Source organism: Bubalus kerabau, chromosome 6, assembly GCF_029407905.1.
Source record: "Bubalus kerabau isolate K-KA32 ecotype Philippines breed swamp buffalo chromosome 6, PCC_UOA_SB_1v2, whole genome shotgun sequence".
NCBI lineage: Eukaryota > Metazoa > Chordata > Mammalia > Artiodactyla > Bovidae > Bubalus > Bubalus kerabau.
The window spans coordinates 46,674,139-46,700,485 of NC_073629.1; the positions used below are offsets into that span (position 1 = coordinate 46,674,139).

Sequence of the window (26,347 nt, forward strand, 5' to 3'; positions counted from 1 at the left end):
AGCAGCAGATCCTTTCTTTCCTGTTCCAATTAGCCTTGTTTTGAAATTCAACAAATGTAGCTATACAAAGTCTCATTCTTTCAAATATACTAGAATTTCTGTCTTTGAATAAAATTGAATACCACAGGGCTTTGATTTAGCCATAGCATAATTTTTAGCTAAATTTTGTCATTTCTTAATATTCCTTTGGTTTCTCTGAGCATCAGTTTCTCTTCTGTAGGAAGGAAATAATACTTCTTCCCACAATTGTTTGTTTATGGGGACAGCAAGCAGGAGAATCACTGAGAATGTGTGATCAATCTGTAAATCATGATGGTACCCACTGTGTTTTTGGCTTTTAGAGCTGCAACAGAGAGAAAATTTTGAAACTAAATACTTAAAATAAGCAACTAATATATAAATGTTATATCTCCTTTGTGAAAATTAAAATGAATTATGTCTTAAGAACTTAAAAATAAATATATAAGTATTTATTATTATTACTTTTGTATATTCAGATAGATTTCATAGTAATGGAAATAAATTCCTTTGTTTTCCACAAATAAGTCATAGGGTATTTCACTTAATATATGGCTTCGCTTACTTTGAATTTCTCATTTTCCTAATATTTCCCTATTGACTACAGTAAATCTTATTATCTCAGTTCTTTTCTCAATATAATATCAATACTTTCCAAATAATTATATATATTCAAGTCATGTCTTTCTATCTTTTCTTTAAAAGTTATTCTCTTTTATGTAAAATGGAAAATCTAGGTATCTAATAGGTCCGTTTAGTCAAGGCTATGGTTTTTCCAGTGGTCATGTATGGATGTGAGAGTTGGACTGTGAAGAAAGCTGAGTGCAGACGAATTGATGCTTTTGAACTGTGGTGTTGGAGAAGACTCTTGAGAGTCCCTTGGACTGTAAGGATATCCAACCAGTCCATCCTAAAGGAGATCAGTCCTGGGTATTCATTGGAAGGACTGATGTTGAAGCTGAAACTCCAGTACTTTGGCCACCTGATGTGAAGAGCAGACTCATTGGAAAAGACCCTGATGCTGGGAAAGATTGAGGACAGGAGGAGAAGGGGACGACAGAGGATGAGATGGTTGGATGGCATCGCCGAATCAATGGACGTGGGTTTGGGTGGACTCCGGGAGTTGGTGATGCATAGGCAGGCCTGGCGTGCTGTGGTTCATGGGGTCGCAAAGACAGACACGACTGAGCGACTGAACTGAATAGCAAGATAGCAGGACAGAGTGTGATTTATGTCTGCTGTTCAAATCTTAAATGTTTGAGAGACTAAATAACATTGTAAGTTTCAAAAGCAGAATTTTAGAATAGTCTGGGGGCCAGTGTGTATACCTTCTGACTTCTGTGCACAGTCAGATAGCTGGCACAAATACTGAATATTTGAATACAAGTTATGAACCCTGGTGCATGTGAAAAGTTATTATGTGAGTTGAGGACATATTAAAATGCAGTTTCTTCCTGTTCATAATTCTACATAGTTTTTAGGCTATAAGTTTTACTCAAAAGCTATGCAAGAGTACCACTAAATCTTATTCAACCTTAATCTTATTGTAAATTCTTAAAAGTTTTGATTTGTTTGCAGTGTTCAATAACTCATTCTAAGTTAAAGGCCAAATTTGGTAAAAAGTATATAAGGTTATCTACATATAATAACATATACTATATAAGTATTCATAGAGAAGAGTAGAAAGGCGTGAAACACACCCTAGAGTCTGAGACGTGCTCCCAGTATGTGCATCCTTGGTTCGGGAATTTATTTTTGCCCTTCACAGAAAAGAGTACTATTATAAATACACATCATGTATTGATATACTCAAACCATAATGATTTGGCACTGTTCTCCAGTCAAGTTTGCCATTATCATTAAAATTAGCATCACTTGACATTTTTGAAACACAGTAAACTGGTTTATATTGGTGAGCTATAAGACACTCCCTTATGCAAAGGTGACTGAAGTGATACAGAAAGCATAGCATTATATGCAACTATATTTATCTTTTAATTAGAAGTATTTATGGAATATTTTGCTTTCCAGACATCATACATTTTTGTTTTGTAGAAAGTTAAAGAGGAGTATAAGTTTTTTTGGCTTTTCCTTTTTTTTTTATTCCTTACCTTTGCTGTTGAGTTACCTTGATGTTGGAGTCATAATCTTACTGCTAAGTGTTACTGAGTAGGTTGAAGAATGATTTGGAGGGAAAGTGAATTCAGAAAAAGACAACTTCAAATAAATTGCATTTATTTCACCAGTACAAATTAAGCTTGCTTCAGGTGTTTTACATTTCTGAATTGCCTTAAGCAACACCACATACCAATTAATGTAGCTAGGTATTGTTATCCCCTTTTTAAATGTAAGGTCAAAGCGATTCAGCAACTATCCCAAATAAGCAATGGAAGTAGGTTTCAAACTGATTCAATCCCACTTACTTCTCTCTCCCTTATAAACCATGAGCAGTTTGAGAGCCACTGGCTTGTATATTTACCACCCACAATACCCACTTATTTATTGTTTTTGCTATTGCTAGTCTCTTAATTTTATAATGAAAAGGAAAAGGTTATGTGACAGTAGTTTATGGAGCTGTTTTCAAGCCTTCAAAACCAGTTTTCAAAAAATATCTTAATTAAGACATAGACTGAAATAGCTTCATTCCAATATGTAATAATGTGTTTTTCAAATTTAAAAAAAAATCATCATCCCTTGAAGGAGTTGCTTTAGATATTTTTAGATTTTTATGACATTGTAATTTTCATACCATAAATATTCTGTGTATCTGTTTATATGCTGTGACTCTATGCTATTATGTTATGTAAGAATTTTTCTTCTCTGAGGAAAATAAATTTCACTCCCTTATGGGTGATACTAATCTCACTGACAATTCATGGTATAGATCAATCGACGTTCAGAGATAGGCAGCTATAGTCTAAACTGACGTGGTTCACAAAGTGTCACTTCTGGAATAGCAGCAAAGCATCACCTAGCAATTTGTTAGAAATGCAAATCTCAGGCCTCATTCAGTGCTACAGAACTGGGGGTAAGCCTGTGCAGGGTTTTATCAGGTCCTCTAAGGTGATTCTGATGTATTGCAAAGATGGAACCACCACTCGTGGATGGAGTGCTGAGAGACGGGTCCATGGCTTCATTGAAACATTGAGCAAGCTACTTTTTGTCTCAGTTTTTTCATTTTGTTGTAGCCCAGATAATTCCTGTTAGAAGCCTTACACATTCAGCTTTCTCAACCTCACTCGTCAACTGAGAATCTACCTTTCTTCCATCGGGTAGGGAAAGAATGAGACTAGACACACTCACAACCTCTTCTGTGGGATGTTTTTACATTTCCTGCAAAAGACTAGTCAACATACGGGTTAGGATCACATTAACAAAGCCCTGGCCCCCAAAACAGTAAGTAGAAAAGGAAGTGAATAAATAAATCTTAACATTCTATCTTAATAGACATCCCATTATGGGCACAAAAACAAAAATTAGGGTGTCCAATTTTATGGCAGAATAAATTATGTCAGATAAGTGGAATAACTGGGAATTTGTCAAGAGGAACATGTTTGTTTCTCTTTCTTGAAATTTTCATTTTTTTTTCCGAAAGTAAAAATAAATGTTACTTGTTTCTTGGTTCTACAGAATTTCTCTAATCTTTTCTCTTTCCTACCATTCTAATCAGTTACTTCCAGAGACTTGCTCACCCACTTTATGGACTTTTTTCTAGTTTAGATATATGCAGCCTGGTAATAATCAGAATTTATTTTCATAAAAGGGATGATTAAAAAGAGAACTTAACCTACAGAAATAAAAGCATAAGGAGACCACGCTATTATAGTGAGAAACCTCACACACTGCCAGCCATAGGGCACGCACTACCTAAAACTTTAGAAATAGCTTGTGATGTCATGATCTGGACTTACCAGATGGCACTAGTGGTAAAGAACTCACCTGCCAGTTCAGGAGACAAGAGACACAGGTTCAGTCTCTGGGTCTGGAAGATCTCCTGGAGGAGGGCATGGCAACCCACTCCAGTATTCTTGCCTAGAGAATCTCATGGACAGAGGAACCTGGAGAGCAAAAGTCCATAGGGTAGCACAGAGTCAGACATGACTGAAGCGACTTAGCATGCACGCACACTCGCCATGATCTATAAAATTCCACATGACAGCTTCAATGCAAGACTTCCTGTGTCAGTGATTTACAAAATGTGAACAGCTGATAACTGAATCTCAGCTTTGGTGAAAGAAAAAACTTCATGTTGATTTAAACATTATAAGCTTTAGTATGAATAATTGAATTAAAAATCAATATTAAATCAAGAAGAAACATTTTCAAGTTTTTCTGTGTTCTGTTTCATTTTAGATGGAGCTTGCTAGAGAAGAAAAATGTGAATTTTTGCCTTTCTTGTCTCCACGGAAGGTTATAGTCAAAGGTGGGAGAATTGTTGCCATGCAATTTATTCGGACAGAGCAAGATGAAACTGGAAAATGGAATGAAGATGAAGATCAGATAGTCTGTGTGAAAGCCGATGTGGTCATCAGTGCCTTTGGCTCAGTTCTGAGTGATCCTAAAGGTAGAGTGCTTGGGAGCTGAAATGTGTTACGCAGTTGTCTGTTATTTTACTGCCATAATGGTTTCCAGCTTTCAGGGAATTGTTTTTCACTTGAACATTCATTTCCTTCTTCTAGTATGGAATGCAAGAAATCTTGATTTGTAAGACTTAGAAATGGTATTTAATACTTATACAGAATTATATTTAAAGTACTGGGAATTGGAAACAACATTAATCTTTCTTTTTAGCTTATAGTCAAAATACATATCCTGCGTTGTTAAATGTTTGCCTTGTTTCCTCTATAAAAATCAGTTTTTTGTTCAATTAGACCTAGAGTAAGAAAATGTGACAGAGAACTTGTAATAGCCAATCTTCAGTGATTCAAGCAAGTTAAGACCTAATGAATAGTCAAAAATAGAATTCATGTTTACTATTATTCGCATACCAAATTATCACTAGAAACATCAAAATTGTCAAATTAGGAAGTCTGAACTTCTGTCATTTCATCTAAGTGGCATAAATGGACATGCTAAGAACAAAATGCTTTGAACAAGATATGAGAAGAAGAAATAGATAACATTCCAACTGAATAATAAGCCAATCAACTAAGACTAGTTTGTGTTGTTTTCCTCGCACACAGCGTTTTTGTGGGCCACTTTACATAAAGGCTTAGGTTCCTCCGTACCCTTCATTTTGCAAATCTTTTACTTTTTACTGCACACCGTCAAAATGACATCTACTTTATTAACTAAAAAGAAAATAAAGAAAGATGTTTCTCTAATTTCAAGATTCATTAGGAAAAAGAGTAAGTAAAATTTCTAAACCTGATGATTCCTATAGCTTCCTACTAAATCCATGCTAAAATTACATTTTGTGTCTGAAACAGAAAAAGATAATGCTTGCAAATGTGCATTTTTATCCAATAGATAAGTAAAACGTTTAAGCACTCATCAGGATATTTTATCTGCAGGACATCAAACATCTTGGTATTTGGAAACATCCAGATGTTTAATGTCATCAAGATAAATGTTTTCAAATAGTTGGATGATGGCCTGAATTTGTCACTTTTCATCTAGACATTTATGTGATATGCAGACATAGTCACAGTGTGCTTTGTTATTCATTGATGAGTTCAGGACAGAAAAAGAGAGCAACATATAAACTGTATTCTGTTATCTAAAAAAAGATCATCATGTTCTTACCGCTCTGTATATGACTGAAAACTGAGTAAAAATTTGAATCACTTAACTTGCAATTTTGTTGATTTTTTGTCTATCAAAAAACAATTTATCTTACCATTTAAATTTATGTTCCACAACTGACAACTCTAATATTAAGGAAAATATATCTTTTCCCTAGCAAACTTAAGTAGATGTGACTCAGAGAATCATAGAATACAGCTTTCCAAAGCTTATGTTGGTATGTGTGTAAAGAGTGAAAGATTTAACTTAATATTTAAAATAGTGAGTAGAAGAAAAGAAAGTCTGATTTACTCGTGTTTATTTGACTAAATCATTTAAAAATTTATTTGTGAATTTTGTTCCAAAATTTACTTGTGTATGTTTCTTCCAGGGCTCTGTATGTTTCACCCCGTATACATTAGAGAAATCAAGGGAAAATGATTAGACCTTCCCTTTCCCTTTTTTTTCCCCCTCCTCCTGACTTGAAAAACAAACTGCTTGAGAAAATTTTCCTCAAATAGAACTACTTGCTTTACGAGGACCTTCAGTGTTGACATTAATGAGAGCTACTTTCCAGTTAGAGGGGAGCTGGAAGAGCTGCAATGTTAAATAGCATTCACATCTCTGCTGCTTTCTAAATATATTCAATACTGTTTTTTGAATGGAAAACATTTTAAAATGGTAGAGAGAAACATCATTTGTGAAAAGTTGATCAAGAAGATCTTACCCAAGCGGTATTTAAAATCTTGAAACAATACTTTCAAAGAAAACTTTCATGTGCACATGTTACCAGATAGAGTGAAAATCAGATTGTAGGAAGCAAGTTGTCAGTTTGGGTAAGAAGAGAAGCTGTTCGTGTCTCTTCTGCCCTGAATCTTATCCTATCTCAATACTCCTGTGATGTGATTTATGTGTGATATTTTTGTGATTATTGCATATGTGGTATGATATACTTCAATATATTTACTTACAACCTCTTTCTTAAATCATCAATCTGCTTTTCTACCCTTCTTCTTCACTCCTTCCCAAGCTCTCTTTGCACAGACTCCAGCGAACTGCACACAAAACTCGGTGTCATCTTTTCACTCCTTATTCTAGTTTCTGCATCTGACAGTTGTGTTTGAAAAACTCTTCCATGTCACTTAACCTATCTGAGCCTCAGCTTCTTCGTCTGTAACAAAACATGGATAATAATACATACTCTTTCTACCTCTCAGGACGGTTATCAGAATTAAAATGAAATAATGTGAAAGTGCTTTGGAATTGAAACTGTAACACATTATTATTGTTTATGACACTCCATTTTTTTTTTTTGCTCTTTCTTTTAACTGTTCCTTTTCCACTGTCACTGACTGTTTTCTTCCTCTAAAAAGTTCAGACTTTGCCCATTTTCTCTTTTCTTAATATATTTATTTCTTTACTGAACTCATTCATTCATTTATCCACACATACATTAATTCCTTTTAAGAATATTTAATGGACAACTTCTATGTGGCAAGGGGTAGCCAGGCTTACAATAAGCACTATTGCACTTCTGTATAAAATGGCTCTAAAATCTCTTTCTCTACTTTTCATTTCTCAGAAGTTATTTCATCCTCTGTTTATGCTCATGCATGTAACAAGCATTTAGTGAGTTTCTAATGAATACCAGGTACCAAAATGTATTCTGCAGGGTACAAAGATGAATGAGGCATTTCTTGAACTTAAAAACTTCACAGACTGGAGCCGGAGGCAGACCTTCAAACAAAAAAGTTTGTTTTATCAAGTTTAGAATACATTTAGAGAGATATGCACAAAATAAGGATCACCTCATCAGGTTGCCCTAACACTGATTGCCTCTCAAGTTTGCTATTATTGGAAATGGTACAATAGTTCTCTTCTCACTAAAGTTCAAAAATGATATCCCAGATTCAGATATCTAATTCCAATTTTGCCTTTCATTAAAGTCACCAGTGTTGCCCTATACAAGAGGATGAAACTCCTCCTGACTGGCTGAGAACTTCAACAAATGCTTTTATGTACTATGTGCCTAGCTTTACTTTCCAGTATTCCCTATTGAACTGTTCCTCCTAGTATCTAGTACAGGGTGGATTACGTAGTGGTTAATTTGGAAAGTCCTTGATGAATATATTATGTAAATATATGCTGAAGAATTAAAGAAATGAAATAAACTTGACAGTACAGTGATAATTTATTCTCTCCACATTATCTGATTACAATAATATTTTAAGTGAAAATAGTGAAATGAAATTGTAGTGTCTCGATTATATCAATAATAGGTGTTGGTAAAGGTAAACTAAATTGGGAAATTTGAAGGAAATTATTTGTCTAATTTTTTCATATATACTACATTATTTTGTAAGTCCCTTAATTTATGCATTTCACAACGGAGAATATAAAATAGCTTTAGTATTAAGCACCCAATGTATCTCTAATACTTGTTTCATGTCATAAAAATAGTAACTGCCTCAATAGCTTGTAGAAAAGAAAAATGTGTCAAATTTATAAAACAAATTTGTGTAATATCCTTAGATTACAGTTGCTAATTATTTAATTCTTTCCAAGGCTTATCACAATTATAAGTAATCATCATTATTTTACTTAATTCTGTTTTATTTCTCTCTTTTTTTTTTTTTTGGATTATAGCAGTGAGTAGAAAATAAGAACAAAAGACTACATATTCCACATCCCTGTGCATGAAATTTATGTGTGCTTATTATAAGCACAATTTAATTGAATCCTTCATTAACTACTGTTACAAATTCTAAAGGTAGTATGGTGTCCAGTTTCTAATTTGATTGGGATGATAAATTCTTAGCCTTATTTAATATCTTTCCTATGAAAAACTCAAGGTGGTTCCACCTTTTCAAAATTCTCATCCATTTCCTCTAAGAATGTAAGATCCCAAATCATATTTAATTTGGATTTTAGTATTCATGTCTGATTTTAAAGGCTTTCAGTAAATTAAGCACAGGCTACCTCTAACTGGCAACCCACTCCAGTACTGTTGCCTGGAAAATACCATGGACAGAGAAGCCTGGTAGACTACAGTCCATGGGATCCCAAAGAGTCGGACACGACTGAGCGACTTCACTTTCACCTCTAACTAGCATTTCTACTCCACAAATATTGCCCTTCACTGGAAATTTTAAAACATGTATTTATTTATTGTAAAAGCATATTTTTCATAATATAAGAAGTCTTTTCTTCTGTTAAACACCAACATCAGTGTTTGGAGTTGAATTTTCCCTCTTTTTGTTAAAGCAATGTCAAGTTTAAGATACTTTTTTCCTTATTTTATTCCCTTTTCTTCTGCTTGGAACTAAACTACCAGTTATGAAAAGAATGTGCATATCTCTACTGTTAGTTTGGAATTGATAAGGAGAATCTGTTACCATTTTTACTGACCTCACAGCTTCATTTTTTCAGGGGAGGTGATAACATATGTCCTTGTTTGCACATTCCTAGGAGGTGTAGATGATACAGTTTTGTCTGCTTTTCGACAACTGAAGGAAGGCACTTTCAACTCTGCCATGACCTCAGTGCCTCTCTCACACACTGCACCAAGTCATCCTCTCATTCCTTTGAAATGTCTACTTTGAAAAGACCCATATGCTTTGATGTTTCAGAACCTGTTATAATTTATCTTCTAGTTAGATTGTAAACCCCCAAAGGACAGAGAATGTATCTTTACAGTACGTTGTAGTCCCAATAATAGCCATGGTAGATGCTTCATTTATATTTGTGCATTTGATTTGACTTGATTCTTGTTAAAATTTTAATTTCTTTATTTGTTGTTGTTGCTCAGTTGCTTTTGACACTTTGTTGCGTCCAACTCTGCAATCTCACGGGCTGCTGCATGCCAAGCTCCTCTGTCCTTCACTGTCTCCTAGAGTTTGCTCAATTTCATGTCCATTGACTTGGTGATGCTATCTAACCACTTCATTCTCTGCCACGCTCTTCTCCTTTTGCCTTCAATCTTTCCCAGCCTCAGAGTCTTTTCCAGTTTTATTATACCTAGTTGTTATATTTTTCCTGCTGTGGGGTTTATTTGATTTATTTTTCTTAGAAAACATAAATGTTAGAAAAGTTATTCTGTTTTTTCTTTGCTATTGATTTTTCCCTTGTTTTGGCATAAATTGTTGAATTCTTTATAATCCAATAAATATGACACCAATTAGAGTCTGTCTGGTGTAGCAGCTTAGAGCGGGGGCTTGGGAGCCAGGCTACCCAGCTGGAAATCTGGCTCCCTTAGTCTCTTTGTACTTCATGGTCTTGATCTTTTAAGAAGGAAAATTATAGTATCTACCTTCTAGTGTTATTTTAAGAATAAATAAATTAATAATACATGTAAGGCACTTAGATATATGTCTAGCACATAGTTCAGTTCAGTTCAGTTCAATAGTGAGCATCTCTTACATTGCAGATGTTACTATCCTTGTGTAACAAAATCACACTTTGATAATTAAATTGAATTACAGTTGAGTTATAGTACACCCTTATGATGGTATGAATCTTATCTAGGAATAAAAGCATTGAGAATTAGGAGTTCATCTGGGGCCTTGCAGGCTCTGTCCACATGTCTTTTGTAAATGAGTAAAACAGATACCCTTACAAATTATGAATTTTTAAAGGGGAAAATGTTTTATTTCATTATTTTTACTTTGCAGAAAAAAAGTACATAGTTCGTAACTGTATCATATGTTTTCAAAATGTTTTATTATCAATTCTGATGATTTTTATACCATTGAGAGGAATTTTCTTTCAACTAATTTTAGTAGGTAGAAATCTGCATTTTGGGTTTTCCATAAATCAGATATTTAAAGAACAGAGGATATGTTTAATATCTTTGTTTTCTTCTCTTGAACATCCAAGGTAAAATCTGGGCCAAATTTTTGTTTTGTATGATTGCTCATGTTTATGTGAAAAAGGAAAGAGAGAAGCACTGTTGATGTTGCTAAATTGGAGCCTTTAAGCACTTGAAAATTATGGGATTAGATAACTAAGATTAAAAACCTTTGTTTTCGGAAGAAGATAGGATGAATGGCGGCAGTAATAGCCATTCAGGAGAACGCTGCACAGCCTGCTCAGGCTAGCAAGTGACGAGGTGACTGAGCTCTCCGGGCATAGCATGAATGTGGTGCTTCTAGGAAAGGAGTTTGTGTACTTCACCCAGAGGCTACGTTTTCTTCCTGCTCATTTCACTAGAGACAACAAGGAAATACAAAGCCCAGAGCTTTCTGAACCTTTAATGCACCCCTCAGAAAACAGCTGCCTTCATAGCATTAATAGCAATTAGTTCCATAAGGAAGTGTTATTTTTTTGTGGGGGGGTGGAGTGGTAGGGTGCGGGGAGGGACTGGCAGGATGGTGGGGAGGCTATAAAATGACTTACCAGGTCCTCTTATTAGAAGACCCTCAGAAAGTGTTTTCAAAACCTCATGAAAAGTAAATAAAAGATTCTGCCAATACTAGCTTCAAGTATAGTTTGATTCACTTGCTGTCATCCTGAAAAAAGGAGCAGTCCATAGGTTAATTTGCCTTATTCTGGCCTAAGCCAGAGCTTGAAAAGGCTAGGTATGTAAGAAATAGTGTGCATGAATCCATGACAATGCAGATATTCAGGAATTTTTCAAAAGGGCCCATTTTTCCTCCATTATTTTAGGTGTTGAGAAAAACCTAGAAAAATATTTTAAATTGAGCAGTACATGAGTCAACTGCCCAATAGTCATACTTATCTGCGCTTGAAAAGAAATGGCATCAGTATGTTTAATTTGCTTTTTTTCTTATTAAAATGTTATTTATATGCTACTTTGCTAATGGAAGTGGAACACTAGGGCATTTTAATAACCCGCCCTTTTTAACAAGCATGTTTCATCTTTCAAACAATAAAACAGCTCCTTCAGAAGCCACTGATGGCACTTAGAAATTCAGCAAACTTGGCTTTGAATAGCTGTCTACTTTTTGTGGCTTTTAACTTTCAGAATTCCTTTTCTGCCTTACCAAAAATAAACAGGAGAGGGATGGAATGGAATACCAAGTTGAGAATGTGTCATAATTGATCAGATTTTCCCTATTGTATACATTTTTATAAACAGAAATGTTTACAATATAGTTTCAAATTACAGATTAAGGAATATTGTACTTTAATGCCAGCTAGGAGAACTTTTTGACTGATGGCAGAAATGTTAGAGGAAGGGCCTCACTGATGATTAATATGACTAGGAATGGATAGATAGAATTGAAAAATAAAGTAGCAGGCATACATCACAATATAGCTACTAGCACTGATGTTTTCCTTACTTACATTTGCAAATGTTGTGGAAGGGACTTAACTGTTTTTGTTTAGTGTCTAAGTCTTGTCTGACTCTTTTGCAACCCCACGGAGCTCCTCTGTCCATGGGATTTTCCAGGCAAGAATGCTGGAGTGAGTTGCCCTTCCCTTTTCTAGAGGGTCTTCTCAACCCAGAGATGGAACCCATATCTGCATTGCAGGCAGATTCTTTTCCACTGAGCCACCAGGAAGACTGCTAGAAGGGACTTAAGAGATAACATACTCCAGACTCCTGATTTCACAAGTTTATTTGTTTAGCTAATAGTTTCTGATGGCCTGCTGTTCCAGACACTGAGTGTGTTCTCGGGATAAAGTGGAGAACAGGCAGATGCAAACTTGGCATCCAGGAATGCAGTTTAACCAGGCAAGACTCACATTCATAATAAATTGTGCTGGGAGAAGTTTAGAGTCCTCAGGAAGCAGAGAGAGAACAATCTGAAGGTTCAGAGAAGCCTCCTGGAGGAAGTGGGTTGTAAATTGAAGGCTGAGTGATGTGTAGGAGTTTCCAGGTGCAATGGGGGTGGAAGGGAGAGAGCCAGGGGGAGATTATGCAACTTGCTCAACACCACATTGTTAGATTAAGTCGTCATTTTACAGTCATTTTTAAAAGCTATATTAAAAAAATACCATGTCTTTAGAAAGTTCTCATCCTACTTATTTCATGCATGTTCTTTCTCATCATTATACATGAAAGTCTGAATATTTCACTTTTATGTCCAAAATTTAACTTTTTATTTTATGATTTCTATTATTTATTCTCTCATTATTTTTCATTCAATGAATAACTTTTTAATACCCAAATATGTTATAGGGACTGTCCAGGCACTAAGAATACAAATATGAGTAAAAGGGAGTCTTTGCCTTTCAGGGATTCACATAGGCTAATGAGAGAAACAGGCATGTAAATAATACATGCACTGTAGCATAATGTGCTAATCTGAAGTGATATTTGGTTTGGGTTGTAGGGCTTGAGTAGGAGTTTCTCCTGCTCAAACCTGAAAAGATGATGCTATGAAAGCACTGCACTCAATATGTCAGCAAATTTGGAAAACTCAGCAATGGCCTCAGGACTGAAAAAGGTCAGCTTTCATTTCAATCCCAAAGAAAGACAACACCAAAGAATGTTCAATCTACCGCACAATTCCACTCATCTCATATGCTAGCAAAGTAGTGCTCAAAATTCTCCAAGATAGGCTTCAACATGAACCAAGAACTTGCAGATGTTCAAGCTGGATTTAGAAAAGGCAGAGGAACCAGATCAGATTGCCAACATCTGTTAGATTATAGAAAAAGCAAGAGAATTCCAGAAAAATTTCTACTTCTGCTTCATTGACTATTGACTTCTACTTCATTGAGTGCTTCATTGAGTATACTAAAGCCTTTGACTCTGAATCAAAACAAATGGTGGAAAATTCTTCAAGAGATGGGAATACCAGACTACCTTATCTGCCTCCTGAGAAACCTGTATGCAAGTCAAGAAGCACAGGTTAGAATCGGACATGGAACAACAGACTGGTTCCAAATTGGGAAAGGAGTACGTCAAGGCTGTATATTGTCATCCTGCTTATTTAACTTATATGCAGAGTACATCATGTGAAATGCCGGGCTGGATGAAGCACAAACTGGAATCAAGATTGCTGGGAGAAATATCAATAACCTCAGATATGCAGATGACACCACCCTTATGGCAGAAAGCGAAGAGGAACTAAAGAGCCTCTTGATGAAAGTGAAAGAGGAGAGTGAAAAAGCTGCCTTAAAACTCAGCATTCAAAAAACAAAGATCATGGCACCTGGTCCCATCACTTCATGGCAAATAGATGGGGAGACAATGGAAAGAGTGACAGACTTTATTTTCTTGGGCTCCAAAATCACTGCACATGATAACTGCAGCCATGAAATTAAAAGATGCTTGCTCCTTGGAAGAAAAGCCATGACAAACCTAGACAGTGTATTAGAAAGTAGAGAGATTACTTTACCAACAAAGGTCCTTTTAGTCAAAGCTATGTTTTTTCCAGTAGTCATGTATGAATGTGAGCTTTGGACCATAAAGAAGGTTGATTGTCGAAGAATTGATGCTTTTTGAACTGTGGTATTGGAGGAGACTCTTGAGAGTTCTTTAGACAGCAAAGATATCAAACTAGTCAATCTTAAAGGAAATAAACCCTGAATATTCATTGGAAGGATTGATGCTGAAGCTGGAGCTCTAATACTTTGGCCACCTGATGTGAAGAGCTGACTCATTAGAAAAGACCCTGATGCTGGGAAAGATTGAAGGCAGGAGGAGAAGGGGACAACAGAGGACGAGGTGGTTAGATAGCATCACCGACTCAATGGAGATGAGTTTGAGCAAGCTCCAGGAGATGGTGAAGGACAGGATAGTCTGGTGTGCTTCAGTCCATGGGATTGCAAAGAGTTGGACACGACTTAGTGACTGAACAACAACAAGGATTTTCTCTGTTAGAGGGAATATCACACACAAGGTGCAAGCTGATAAACGGCCTCAGGTGACCAGACAGTAGTGAGAAATTCTGTTTAGCTGGAGCACATGCTGCATATTAAGATAAGGTGGGAAGTGGATAGTGGTAGGATTGGAGGAAATTTGTCTACAAATTTAGGTGAAATTAGGAGACTTACATGCTAAACCAGGGGTTGTGAATTTTGTCCTATACCCACCCAATTGATAAATGAGGAGGCTTAAATATTGGAGAGATCTTTATGTTAATGTAGCAATTCTGGTAGGTGCTGGATCTTCCTTCTCTCTGCTTGGGTTTGAACCATTTATAATATTCTTCAAATAGTTGGGAAACCATGAAGTCACCCTTGAGGTGCTTCATATCAGAAGACAAATGTGTTTCCTGCTATTAGATGCCTGAAGTAGGTAAGTTACTCACCAGTCACAGGTGTGATCCAACAATGCAGGTTCCCTGTTGGGACGCTGAAGCAGGAAGATTTTTAGTTTAAAGGAAGGGAGGCACCCTCAACTGGGCAGCTGTCAAGCTATACTCTTGGCAAGGGTGTGCTGTTGTTGTTCAGTCGCCCAGTCGCTCTTTGCGGCCCCATGGATTGGAGTGCACCACGCCTCCCTGTTCCTCACCATCTCCTGGAGTTTGCCCAAGTTCATGTTCATTGCGTTGGTGATGCCACACAAACCTAATTTCTTCTTTCATATCTGCTAATTATAATTACCGATTGCAGCTTTTTAAAGATAGGTGAGATACAGAGTGACACCACAAGTATTATACCAATATTTGTTTCCGCACATGAAAAGAAGCATCAGGAGTGTGAAATAAACATGCTTCTCCAAGGTGGCAGTGATAGTGATAAAGATGGCTTTGGATTAAGACAGAATAGTATTGATGAAACCAGTTAAAAGACTGTCAATTTATACCTGTATACATGTATACCTGTGGCGGATTCATTTTGATATTTGGCAAAACTAATACAATTATGTAAAGTTTAAAGATAAAATAAAATCAAAAACAGGTAAAAAAAAAAAAAAGACTGTCAATTTGCATGGTTACTGCTTAAGGCTTAAGTTAAGTTAAAGGACATAGCACTACTGAAGAACATTCAGAATCCAGACATATTTTTTACACAGACATTAATGATTTGGTCATCTGTTTGATAAAGAGGTGGAATATGGAGAATCTAGCGTGGGATCTGATTGGATATAATCAGATATGTCCATATAATGCCTGAAGAACTCATGAATGCAGCAGGTAGAACAAATAGATCCGAGGGAAATGGTGATGTGTTTCATTTGGATTTGCTAATCCATTCAACAGCTGGAAATAGGACTAGAACTAAGATGTTTCAGATTGAAAAGAGACAGTAGGTATCATTATATATCATTTGTCTTTTCACTTTCATAACCTAGTGTCTAGAATAGTGGTTATTCATTGGTTGGATTAATGAATAAAGACTATTATAACTTATAGTTTAGATGACAGTTTCTTTAAAGTATGAATAAAGAGGACATGTGGCATTTCTTCTGGAAATCAAGAAGAATCTATCATATTATGAACAGGAAAAAAAGTCAGCCTTTCTTACGCTTATCTTTAGATGGTAAATATTTTAGGAGGACATGGGCATCAAGACAGTTTTAGTCTGTGATTCTGCACCTCCCCCAGTTTTACTAATGCATGTAGTTCCTGATGCTACCTTTCCATTATCCTGAGAAATAAAACATTGATATATCCTTTGTATTGCTGGCCCAGTGATGAGAATGAATCCCTTTTCAGTCCCTGTACATTGTCTTGCTTTTAACCCTGTTTTAGAAAAGTAGCATTCTCAGAAAACCAATAGTAAAACTGTACATACTTTCTTAAAAATTGCCCTAATTATCAGATTTTTTTCTCACTGAAAAATTTATTATCTTTTTATGATAGAATATACTGTGAAGAGTGAGGATAAAGTGGTAGAATTTAAAGCAAGTACTGGCATTTCTGCATAATAACCATCCAAAATAATGGAATCTTTGCATAGTTTTTCTTTGAAATTACTGTAAAGGGGTGGAGGTGATGAGGAAGGAGGTCAAACTGATAACAGTGTTGAAAGTGATTTGGAATCAACATCACATCACTTACAACTGCCTTAGACATCCATTTGAAGCATAACATGATATTTCTGTAATTATTTTACTTCCCTCTAATAACTGCATAGGAATAGGTTTGTTTCCCCAGTGAATAGCTCTGTTCAGAGCCTTCCCTTATCTTTATTTTCCAGGTTTCACTAGTGGTTGATATCATATGCATTCTTACAGGGAGACAGTGGATAAATCAGTACTTTTCCATCAAATCAAAGATTACACACAAGAAGTAGAGCAGTGGCATGTAACAAGTTTTGCTGGGAAAAGAAGGTAGAAAATGGAAAAATAACATAATTGTTTCAGAGAACAGAAATCTTCAAATGTAGGAAAATGGTATTCAGCATATAGTGACTGTAATACATGTCAAGAGCTTTCTTGACATAGCCTATTATATTTGCCTTTTAAATACTAGTTAGTTCATGGTACACTAAAAGTTTATTCTGAAACCTGATATTCTTGTGAAGTGTTAAAATATAGTAAGCTGCTATGATGTAAAATCAAGATACAAAATTTAGTCAAATTAAAAATTTAGTAATGATATAGATTTTACACTAATTATCTTAGTGACATATTTTATATTACAGATTATTGTTAATTACTTTGCATTTGTGTTCTTGGCTGAAAGCACAAAATAAGAATAACAATATACCTATTTTAGACAGATAAATTCGGAGAAGGCAATGGCACCCCATTCCAGTACTCTTGCCTGGAGAGTCCCATGGACAGAGGAGCCTGGTGGGTTGCAGTCCAAGGGATCGCTAAGAGTTGGACACGACTGAGCGACTTCACTTTCACTTTTCACTTTCAGGCATTGGAGATGGAAATGGCAACCCACTCCAGTGTTCTTGCCTGGAGAATCCCAGGCACGGGGGAGCCTGGTGGGCTGCCATCTATGGGGTCGCACAGAGTCAGACTGAAGCGAAGCGACTTAGCAGCAGCAGCAGCAGACAGATAAATTAGATATTGACCTACATGCATATAAGTTGTAATTTTATGAGTTAGGAAATTACATTGAATCATATTTAATATGTGCTAAGTCACTTCAATTGTGTCCGACTCTTTGCAACCCAGTGGACTGCAGCCAGCCAGGCTCCTCTCTCCATGGGTTTCTCCAGGCAAGAATACTGGAGTGGGAGTGGGCAGGAATACTGGAGTGGGTTCCGGGTGATCTTCCTGACCCAGGGATTGAACCCATGTCTCCTGTGTCTTGTGAAATGTAGGTGGATTCTTTACCAAATAACTGCTGGGAAGCATATTTAATATATAGCCCCCAAATATGGAAGCTACCTAATGTAAATATAATATGTTCATATAATTTATTAGATTTCCCCAACATGCTGGCATTGCTGGAGGAGAAAGCCAGCTCTTACTTGAACATGTATTCAGAGGTCTCACTCAAGCTTTGTATGTTCTAATGCTATCTCATGCCCACCTTGTTTCCATTCTAACCATTCTTATAGAATTTTGTGATTATGAAGCTCTTTAAAATGTTTTCAAGGGACTTTCAATTACACAACCACTTTTTCCATACAAGTGCATGTAAGAGTACCAAGCGTATTGTATTCAGCGAACATCCAGTGATTTTCCAAGTCCTCTGAAAAGCATAGTGATGATTCACTTGGTTTAATATGGCCCAGTGTTTTCCCTGTATTTGAACACTGATGCCAAATGAGCTACTAGATCATCAGTATCATTGCATTACTCTCATGCTTTAGAATCTAAAGTTATTCTCCCCTGATGGTGGGATTGAAACCAAATGCTTCTATTTAATTCTGACAACCTTCTAATCTGCCCTCCTACATACTTGTGGGACTTTATTTCCTATGCTTTCATTCTCGGTTTCTTAGATTCTGTGTTAAGTTCTCCTGAGTTCACAAAAAATGAATGTATTGACCCTGTCTACAGGAGCTTGCAGTCTAAAGGAGAGGGAAAATGCACATAAAAATGCCATTAGGTAGACTCAAGGAGAAATAGATACACTGTTAGCATAACACACAGGATGGAGAGATGACTTCCAGCTGTAATCATCAAAGAAGGTTTTACAGAGGCAGGGGTATTTGTAATAGAGATGGGAAGTGGGTTGGAACTAAGAGACTAGAGACAAGGGAAAAGCACATTTTGTCAGAGTAAACAGGGTGGATAATACAAGGGGTAATTCCTTTGGCTAGATCATAAGGCATCCAACAAGAAAAAGTCATATAATATATATCATTGAAATATACCATTGCTAATTCACAAAATGTTTTAGTGTAAGACTAAAGTATTTGAATTTTATTCTGAAGTTGGTGGGTACCTGAAATCTAAAGGGCCATGTCAATGGAATACGTTCCCCTCACCACAGAGTAAAACAAATAGTTAATCGGCTCCTGGTCTTCTCCTGTTTCAATCCATACACTTTATGTATTCTAATTATGTTGACAGTAGGACTGCAGGATAATTTATTCATATTTTAATCCAAAGTACCCAGCAGTCTCAAGGGGTCACTGAATGAATGGATAAATGGATGAGTGAAGAGATGGATAAATGTTGGGTTGAACAGAAAGAAATGATTGCTTTATTCTAAATGCCCCTACAGAAAATTCAAGGTAAAGACAAGAACATTTGAAAGTAATGTTTATGTAAAGTGTCACATGAAGACCGGCAGTCCTTCTTCTGTTGAGGCAATGGTTAGATGCTGAACACTGTCACTTGCATAGAAACTAGTAACCTTCTTACTGGTCACCCTGCATTTACTCTTTCTTCCTTGCAATCCTATCAGAATCAGCTTTATAAACAGAAATTACATCATTTCATCCCCCTGTTCCAAATCCTCCAGTGGTTTCCTACTTTATTTAGAATGAAATACATAAAACAAATCAATTCTATTTTGTTCTACTTTATTTAGAATAAAATCCTTCCCAGCTTCTGAAGCCCTCCTCGATCAGCCTCTGCCTGTCTCTTGGCCTCCTCTCTTCTCGCTTGCTTCCTTCTATCCACATAAAGTCTCCCTTCAGCTCTCCAAATGCATCGACTTCTGCTCATTCGAACTCCTCTGTAATGGTTCCCTCTGCCTGGAATGATCTGCCTCAAGGTCCTCACCTGCTATCCCTGTCTTATCCTTTATGTATTAGCTCAGATGTCATCTCATCAAAGAATCGTCTGCCCCTGCATCTCCACCGTGATCTACAGCACCTCTTCTACTTCTCAGTCCCCTCACCACTTAACACTCTCATTCATGTCATTCTCTTCATAGCCATTTTCACCATCATTTGGTTCACTTATTTACTTTTATTTATTTTATCTTCTGCCAACTGAAATGTACGTCATACAAGGACAGGTCCCTTCTCTGTGCTCTACTACAGTGCCTACAGCTGGATTTACTACACAGTAGATAATAAATAAATATTCGCTAATAGAATGAATGAATGCAAGCTACTGCCTTAATTTTTCCCTATGCAATCATTATTAAACTCCCAGAAGACTATCCTGTGTGTACTGCCTTGCTGTCTTTGCCAGATCTTTTCTCCTTAACCCCTTTTATTCTGATTTTTGCCTTCATCATTTATCTACAAATGTCCTCTTTTTACTGCTCATTGACCTCCAGATCCTCAAATCTAGTTATCTACCTTACATTTCTCTTGTATTTGGCATTTCTTAAAATTACCACTTCTTGGCTCATGTGACAAAGAAATACCTTGATCTTCATGAAACTCTGATGATTCCTCTTCTGGCTTTAGCTCAGGTAGTGATTGCTACCACTTTAAAAATAAATGGTTCCTTCTATTTTTACCCAGACTTGTGCTCTTTCTCTAAGAACTTCTTCCATCCTATGACTATATCTTATCTTAAGTTGTAGGACCCTCTCCTAAGGTTTAGGTATTTATCTCCAAATGCCCATAAAGAACTCCAGGTATTCCCACTTAGAACAGCGATAGTGGCTTGTAGTTAGGTTCAAATTATGAGATAGTAATCTGTGTAACTTAGCTCAGTCTCAGTTTCCTAACTATAAAATTAAAGTAATACTCTTCTGTGAAAATACAAAGAGATAACATGAGTTGACTCGTCCAGAACCAGCTACATGTTCATGGGGGCACTCAATAATTGTTTGTCATTATTATCATCACGAATTCTATTTAATATATAGCCTTTGTCAGTACCAAAAATATTTATTGACTACATAGTAATACAATCAATACTCTATATAGAACCTATATTTTTGACTTTTGCATTTACTTATGTGCTAAAATTGTTTAAAATAAATTCTATTTTATGTTTTAAATTTGCACTGAAATCTGCCTTCAGCCGATTGACAAGGAAAAAAAGTCGTAAGATGGATATCAAAAAATAACATTAATGAGCTGCTAAAGCTAAAATTACAGGAACTTATGAAATTGGTTAAACATAAAAACCATTAAACTGTTTACTGAAGCTTCACAGATATACTGCAGCTAATGAGCATTTCTGCTATTTAAATAAGCCCAAATTGAACACACATTACATGGATACATAATTAGTCATGGCAGTCAAACACACATAGACTTACTTTTAAAGCTCTATTTAGGGAATCTTTTCCATTTGATTTATTTTGTTAATTAAAATATTTTTCAGTATTCACTTATATTTTAATAATATTGTTTTCACAAGTAGTGTAATTTACTTCTGGCTTTCTATTTGTTTTTATTTATGCTTTAAATGCAGCCAATGAGGATTTTATATTAAACATTTTTTAACCCCTTTCTGTAATTATTTCTAACACTTGATGATATCATTCAACATTTTAAAAAGTTCTTTCACTGAGAAGTTATATAAAATATTTCAGTAGCCTTTCCACTTTTTTTCACTGTCTCCTAATTATCAAGAGGTATTAAGCACCCAAATGTGCATAGAATTATGATGATTATAGTCCAAATCAGATTAAAGGATGGTCTATTCCTTCAAGGAGTTTGTAGTCTTAAGTAGATGGTATCATTGAATATAAATAAGCAAATCAAAGTGCAGCATTTGGGAATCCAACAGAGAATTTGAAAACAATCCCCATATATTTTCTTCAAGGACACTGACCTCCTTGAGAGATCTCTTCCAGAGAAAATGAAATCAAATCTTCAAGGAGTTTAGTGTTTTAAATAGATGGAATTATTGCAGAGGAATAAGCAAATCAAGGTGAAGTGCTTAGGCAATTTTAATTCTGAATTGATTCGTTGGTCAGTTTAGGAAATGAGAAGGAGACTCCCTGTAGAATACAAGTAAAACAAAAGGAGTTGCTACAGGCTATTATTGACATCTATCTTTTGTATTTAATGTGGGGAGCCTAAGCTTATCCTGGGCAAGGGAGGAAAGAAAATTAAATCTGTACTTTTACATTGTCTGAGTTCTACAAGCATATCCAAATGAACATTTTTTTTTTAATATAGCAGTGGATAATTCAAATAGTTAAATCAATCAAAAGGTATTAGCCAAGTGCCTCTTCCACTTGTCAGTGTAATTGTCATATAGAGTCTTTCTTTGTTGCTGTTTAATTGCTAAGTCCTGTCCAACTCTTTGAAACCCCCATGAACTGTAACCTGCCAGGCTCCTCTGGGTATGGGATTTTCCAGGCAAGAATACTGTAGTGGGTTGCCATTTCCTTCTGCAGAGTGTCTTCCCAACCCAGAGATCGAATATGTATCTCCTGCTTAGCAGGCAAATTCTTTACAACTGAGCCACTTGAGAAGCCCAGAGACTTTCTTTAGAAGCTTTATTTTTAAAGGGAAATATTTGGGCTTCTTCTCTATAATGAACTGACTCTCAAATTGTGGAAATAAGACCTACAATAAAAATAATCAGTCTCTTCAACTCCAATCTGATTCATTTTAGTTATTCCCATTGTTCCCAGAAGAAGAAGAAGAAGGTGCCATTGCCTTCTCCCATTGTTCAGAGAAGGCAATGGCACCCCACTCCAGTACTCTTCCTGGAAAATCCTATGGGTGTAGGAGCCTGGTAGGCTGCAGTCCATGGGGTCGTGAAGAGTCGGACAAAACTAAGCGACTTCACTTTCACTTTTCACTTTCACGCATTGGAGAAGGAAATGGCAACCCACTCCAGTGTTCTTGCCTGGAGAATCCCAGGGATGGGGTAGCCTAGTGGGCTGCTGTCTATGGGGTCGCACAGAGTCGGATACGACTGAAGCGACTTAGCAGCATTGTTCCCAGTAGAGAGATGGTTTTTGGTCTATCCCTGGCTTTTTCTTGCCCTCACACCAAGGGTCAGTGGCAAGAAGAGCTTGGAAGTGAGAAATAACTGGTTTCAGAGGAGCTGGTCTTGGACAGAGAAGCCTGGCATGCCAGTCCACCAGTCCATGGGGTCACAAAGAGTCGGACACGACTGAGTGACTAAACTGATATACTGACTTTTCCATCTCTTAGCTGTATTTAGGATGCTACTACTAATACCTAACTTAAAGAATTGTGTTGTGGTCTAAATGAGATTACTGTATGGAAACATCCAGAATCGGGTATGTCTGTCATACACAAGGGATCAATAAATGCTAATTGCTTTTCTTAACGTTCTTCATTAGGTGAGGATGATGTGAATGAGATGTAGGAAGTAACTAGGAGAGAGTTTCCTTCTGTTCAGTTGTTAGAATATGGTAATTGGCCACATAATGAGATGATTGGAGAGAAAAGATTGAAAAATTACACCAAAATTAAGACCTATTTCCAGGTTTTTGTTTTTTGGGAAAGGAGAATAGAAAAAAACAGCAGTAAAGGTTAAAGTGTGATCATGGAGGCACATGGAAAAGCAGGAAGTGTGGTGTCATTGAAGCCTAGATAAGGGACTTTTATGAGGAGGAAGTGGTTATCTGTTGAGAGCTCCTGAGAAGTCAAGGAAGGCAGTCTCATGCTTAGCAACGTTGAGACAGTTGAGGCACTGAACTGCCTTTGCATGATCTTGTGCCTAAAGACCTTCTTAAATCTTACTATTTGGGTGCCTCACCCCACCTCACCCTAGTCCTGGTCCTGAACTGGGGCGATCACTGGAAGAGTCGCTGGATGTGGCCCTCTGGATCATCATAGTGAAGAGAGTTTCAGTGAAGCTTTGGTGGTCACAATGAGAAGGAGACATGAAAAACCAAGCTTACTGATAATCACTTGTAAAATGTGAAAGGCCCAGAGGAAGCTGTTGAACTGGGTTTTAGATGTGATGATTTAGGAGGGACAGTAGAACATCCACATTGGAATCTCTAACAGGCAGATGGGAGTGTCAGAATAAAAAAGTGGAAGGTAGCATTTGAGGTCACTTCCAGAGAGATGAAGTTTAAAGACAGAAGTGAAGTGAAGTGAAGTCACTCAGTCGTGTCTGGCTTTTTGCGACCCCATGGACTGCATGACTATAATTTCTGATGCAGTGAAGTGTAGCAGATGATGTTTGAGAGCTAGAAAGAGGAGGAGGATGAGATGAGGCATAACCAGATGGAGCCCATGGACAGTTTGAAAAGAATGAGAGCCCAGATACAGTAGCATTCTGCAAATCAGAGAAAGAGATCAAAATTAACATGATTCAGCTAATGGGTGCTATAGAAAGGGAAAAGCGAGGAGGACTGAGGTCATGGAACTTGGTGACCATAAACACCATATTTTCATAAGAGGGATAAACTGAAAGGAATAATTGGGTGGTGAAAAAGGTAGGAAGTCAGTGTAAATTAAGAAATTAGATAGAAGAAGATGTGAGAATTGCAGTGAGAAGAGAGACCCAGGTTATTCAACCTAGGGCTTCCCTGATAGCTCAGTTGGTAAAGAATCCACCTGCAATGCAGGAGACCCTGGTTCGATTCCTAGGTCGGAAAGATCCACTGGAAAAGGGATAGGCTACCCTCTCCAGTATTCTTGGGCTTCCCTTGTGGCTCAGCTGGTAAAGAATCCGCTTGCAATGCCGGAGACCTGGGTTCAATCCCTGGGTTGGGAAGAGCTCCTGGAGAAGGGAAAAATTACCCATGCCAGTACCCTGGCCTGGAGAATTTCATGGATTGTATGGTTCATGGGGTCGCAAAGAGTTGGACACTACTGAGCAGCTTTCACTTTCATTCAACGTAGGAGGTGACAGAGGAGAATAAGAGAAAGATGATATTCTAAAAAGAACCAGAGTTACTTGAGGTCCAAGAGGGGGAAGAAGGTAAAGTATCAAGGTTGACTTTTAATGGGTTTACAGAAAGAAGTTGATGAACCTTCATTATTCTCTCCCTTGTGTTTGGGAATGGACTGCATATTGATTCGAATACTTAGAGGAAGAGGGAGATGTGAGGACAGAGCTCATGCCTTCGGGACTTGATATTCTTAGGCATTCTGTGGTTCTGTCCCCTCCTCACCCAGCTTATTCTATTTGAACAGTTCTGATATCCTGGCCCTGTAATTAGAATTTATTTGCTCTTGCTGATATTTTGTTTTCAGCTCTGATTTACTGAGGTTCTTGCCTCAGCTTGTCTTTTTGTTTCATTGTGCTTTGGTCCTATTGGCTAATAGGTTATGTAAAATTAAGCAACAAGCACATAGATGAATTCATCTGTTTTCAAGATATCATTTTCTTATAAATGTTGGAATTTTTTTTATTCCCCCCATTGTTTTATAGCATCTCAAATTCACTGAAGAATACTAATAATCCTTCTTCATTATAATTTCTGTTGTACTGTTTTATTGTTTATGGAGAATTAATTTATATTTATGTACTAAAATATAACATCTTTGACATCTTTTTATAAACACTGAGAAATATACTTGTCATATGCTCATGGGTTTCTCTTCTACATATATGACAGCACAGCTACATCAGTTTAATTGACCTTGGCAATCTGCATCTGCTAGTGATGTGTCCCTCAGGGAGGGTTTCTGCAATTTTAAGCTGTGGCTTATTGAAGAACTTGTGTGTCACAATACAATTAAGTCTATATAAAAAAATCATTTCATGCATAACATTAAGTTGACTAAAAGTTCCTATTTCAAAACCGTTTCTTGTTTTAAAGCTACCTCAGAGTGTCTTTGTTTTTTAAATCAGCTCATTGGAACATAGTAGTAATTAAAGCCAAAAATTAACATAAATCTTGAATGTTTGGTATGAATAAAGGATGTTTTTGTTCCTTTTAAAGACTGCATAAAATTCCAGGCACCATATCATTTAACACATTTCTCTCCCATTTGCAGAATAATATAGGCTGTGAATAAGCACATTTTGGGATTCTTTTTCAAGTTCTTTTTCTGTTCATCTACGGAGCTACCAGGGCATATGCTGCAGTCTCCAGCAAGATGCAATCTCACGAAAATCTGTGGGGAAACTGTGTATGATCATAACAGAAAATCCCACTCTACCCACCCCCATTATTTTATAAACAAGAAAGAAAATAATACAATCCTTCTATTAATATTCATTTAACACTTCACAGGAAATGACAAGCAGTTATTTGGTTTGCAAATGTAAATATACATTTTTCATCCACTTATGCTTTCACTCTTTCCAAGCCAGATAAAGGCAGAACAGAAGATATCCTTCTGAGACTTATTTTTATTGTATCCCAAGTTAGACGTATCAGCAGAGATGTAAGAGAGCTGTGAGGAGTTCATAGAAGGATGGTTACAATGACGATGAAAGTCTCCCTCGTAAGAAGCAGCTAAATAAATGAACTCCTTTCTGACAAATTATGGATAAAAGCACATGTATTTTTTTTCACTGAATCTGTAA

General features: G+C 36.6%; 1 protein-coding gene across 1 annotated transcript in view; it reads left to right on the top strand.

Moving 5' to 3' along the window:
- Positions 1–26,347, top strand: part of DPYD (dihydropyrimidine dehydrogenase) — a 957,062-nt gene that overhangs the window by 392,925 nt on the left and 537,790 nt on the right. Inside the window, exon 11 of the mRNA XM_055585018.1 lies at positions 4,372–4,582. Coding sequence (XP_055440993.1) covers positions 4,372–4,582 — 211 coding nt within the window. The remainder of the gene's footprint in view (positions 1–4,371; positions 4,583–26,347) is intronic.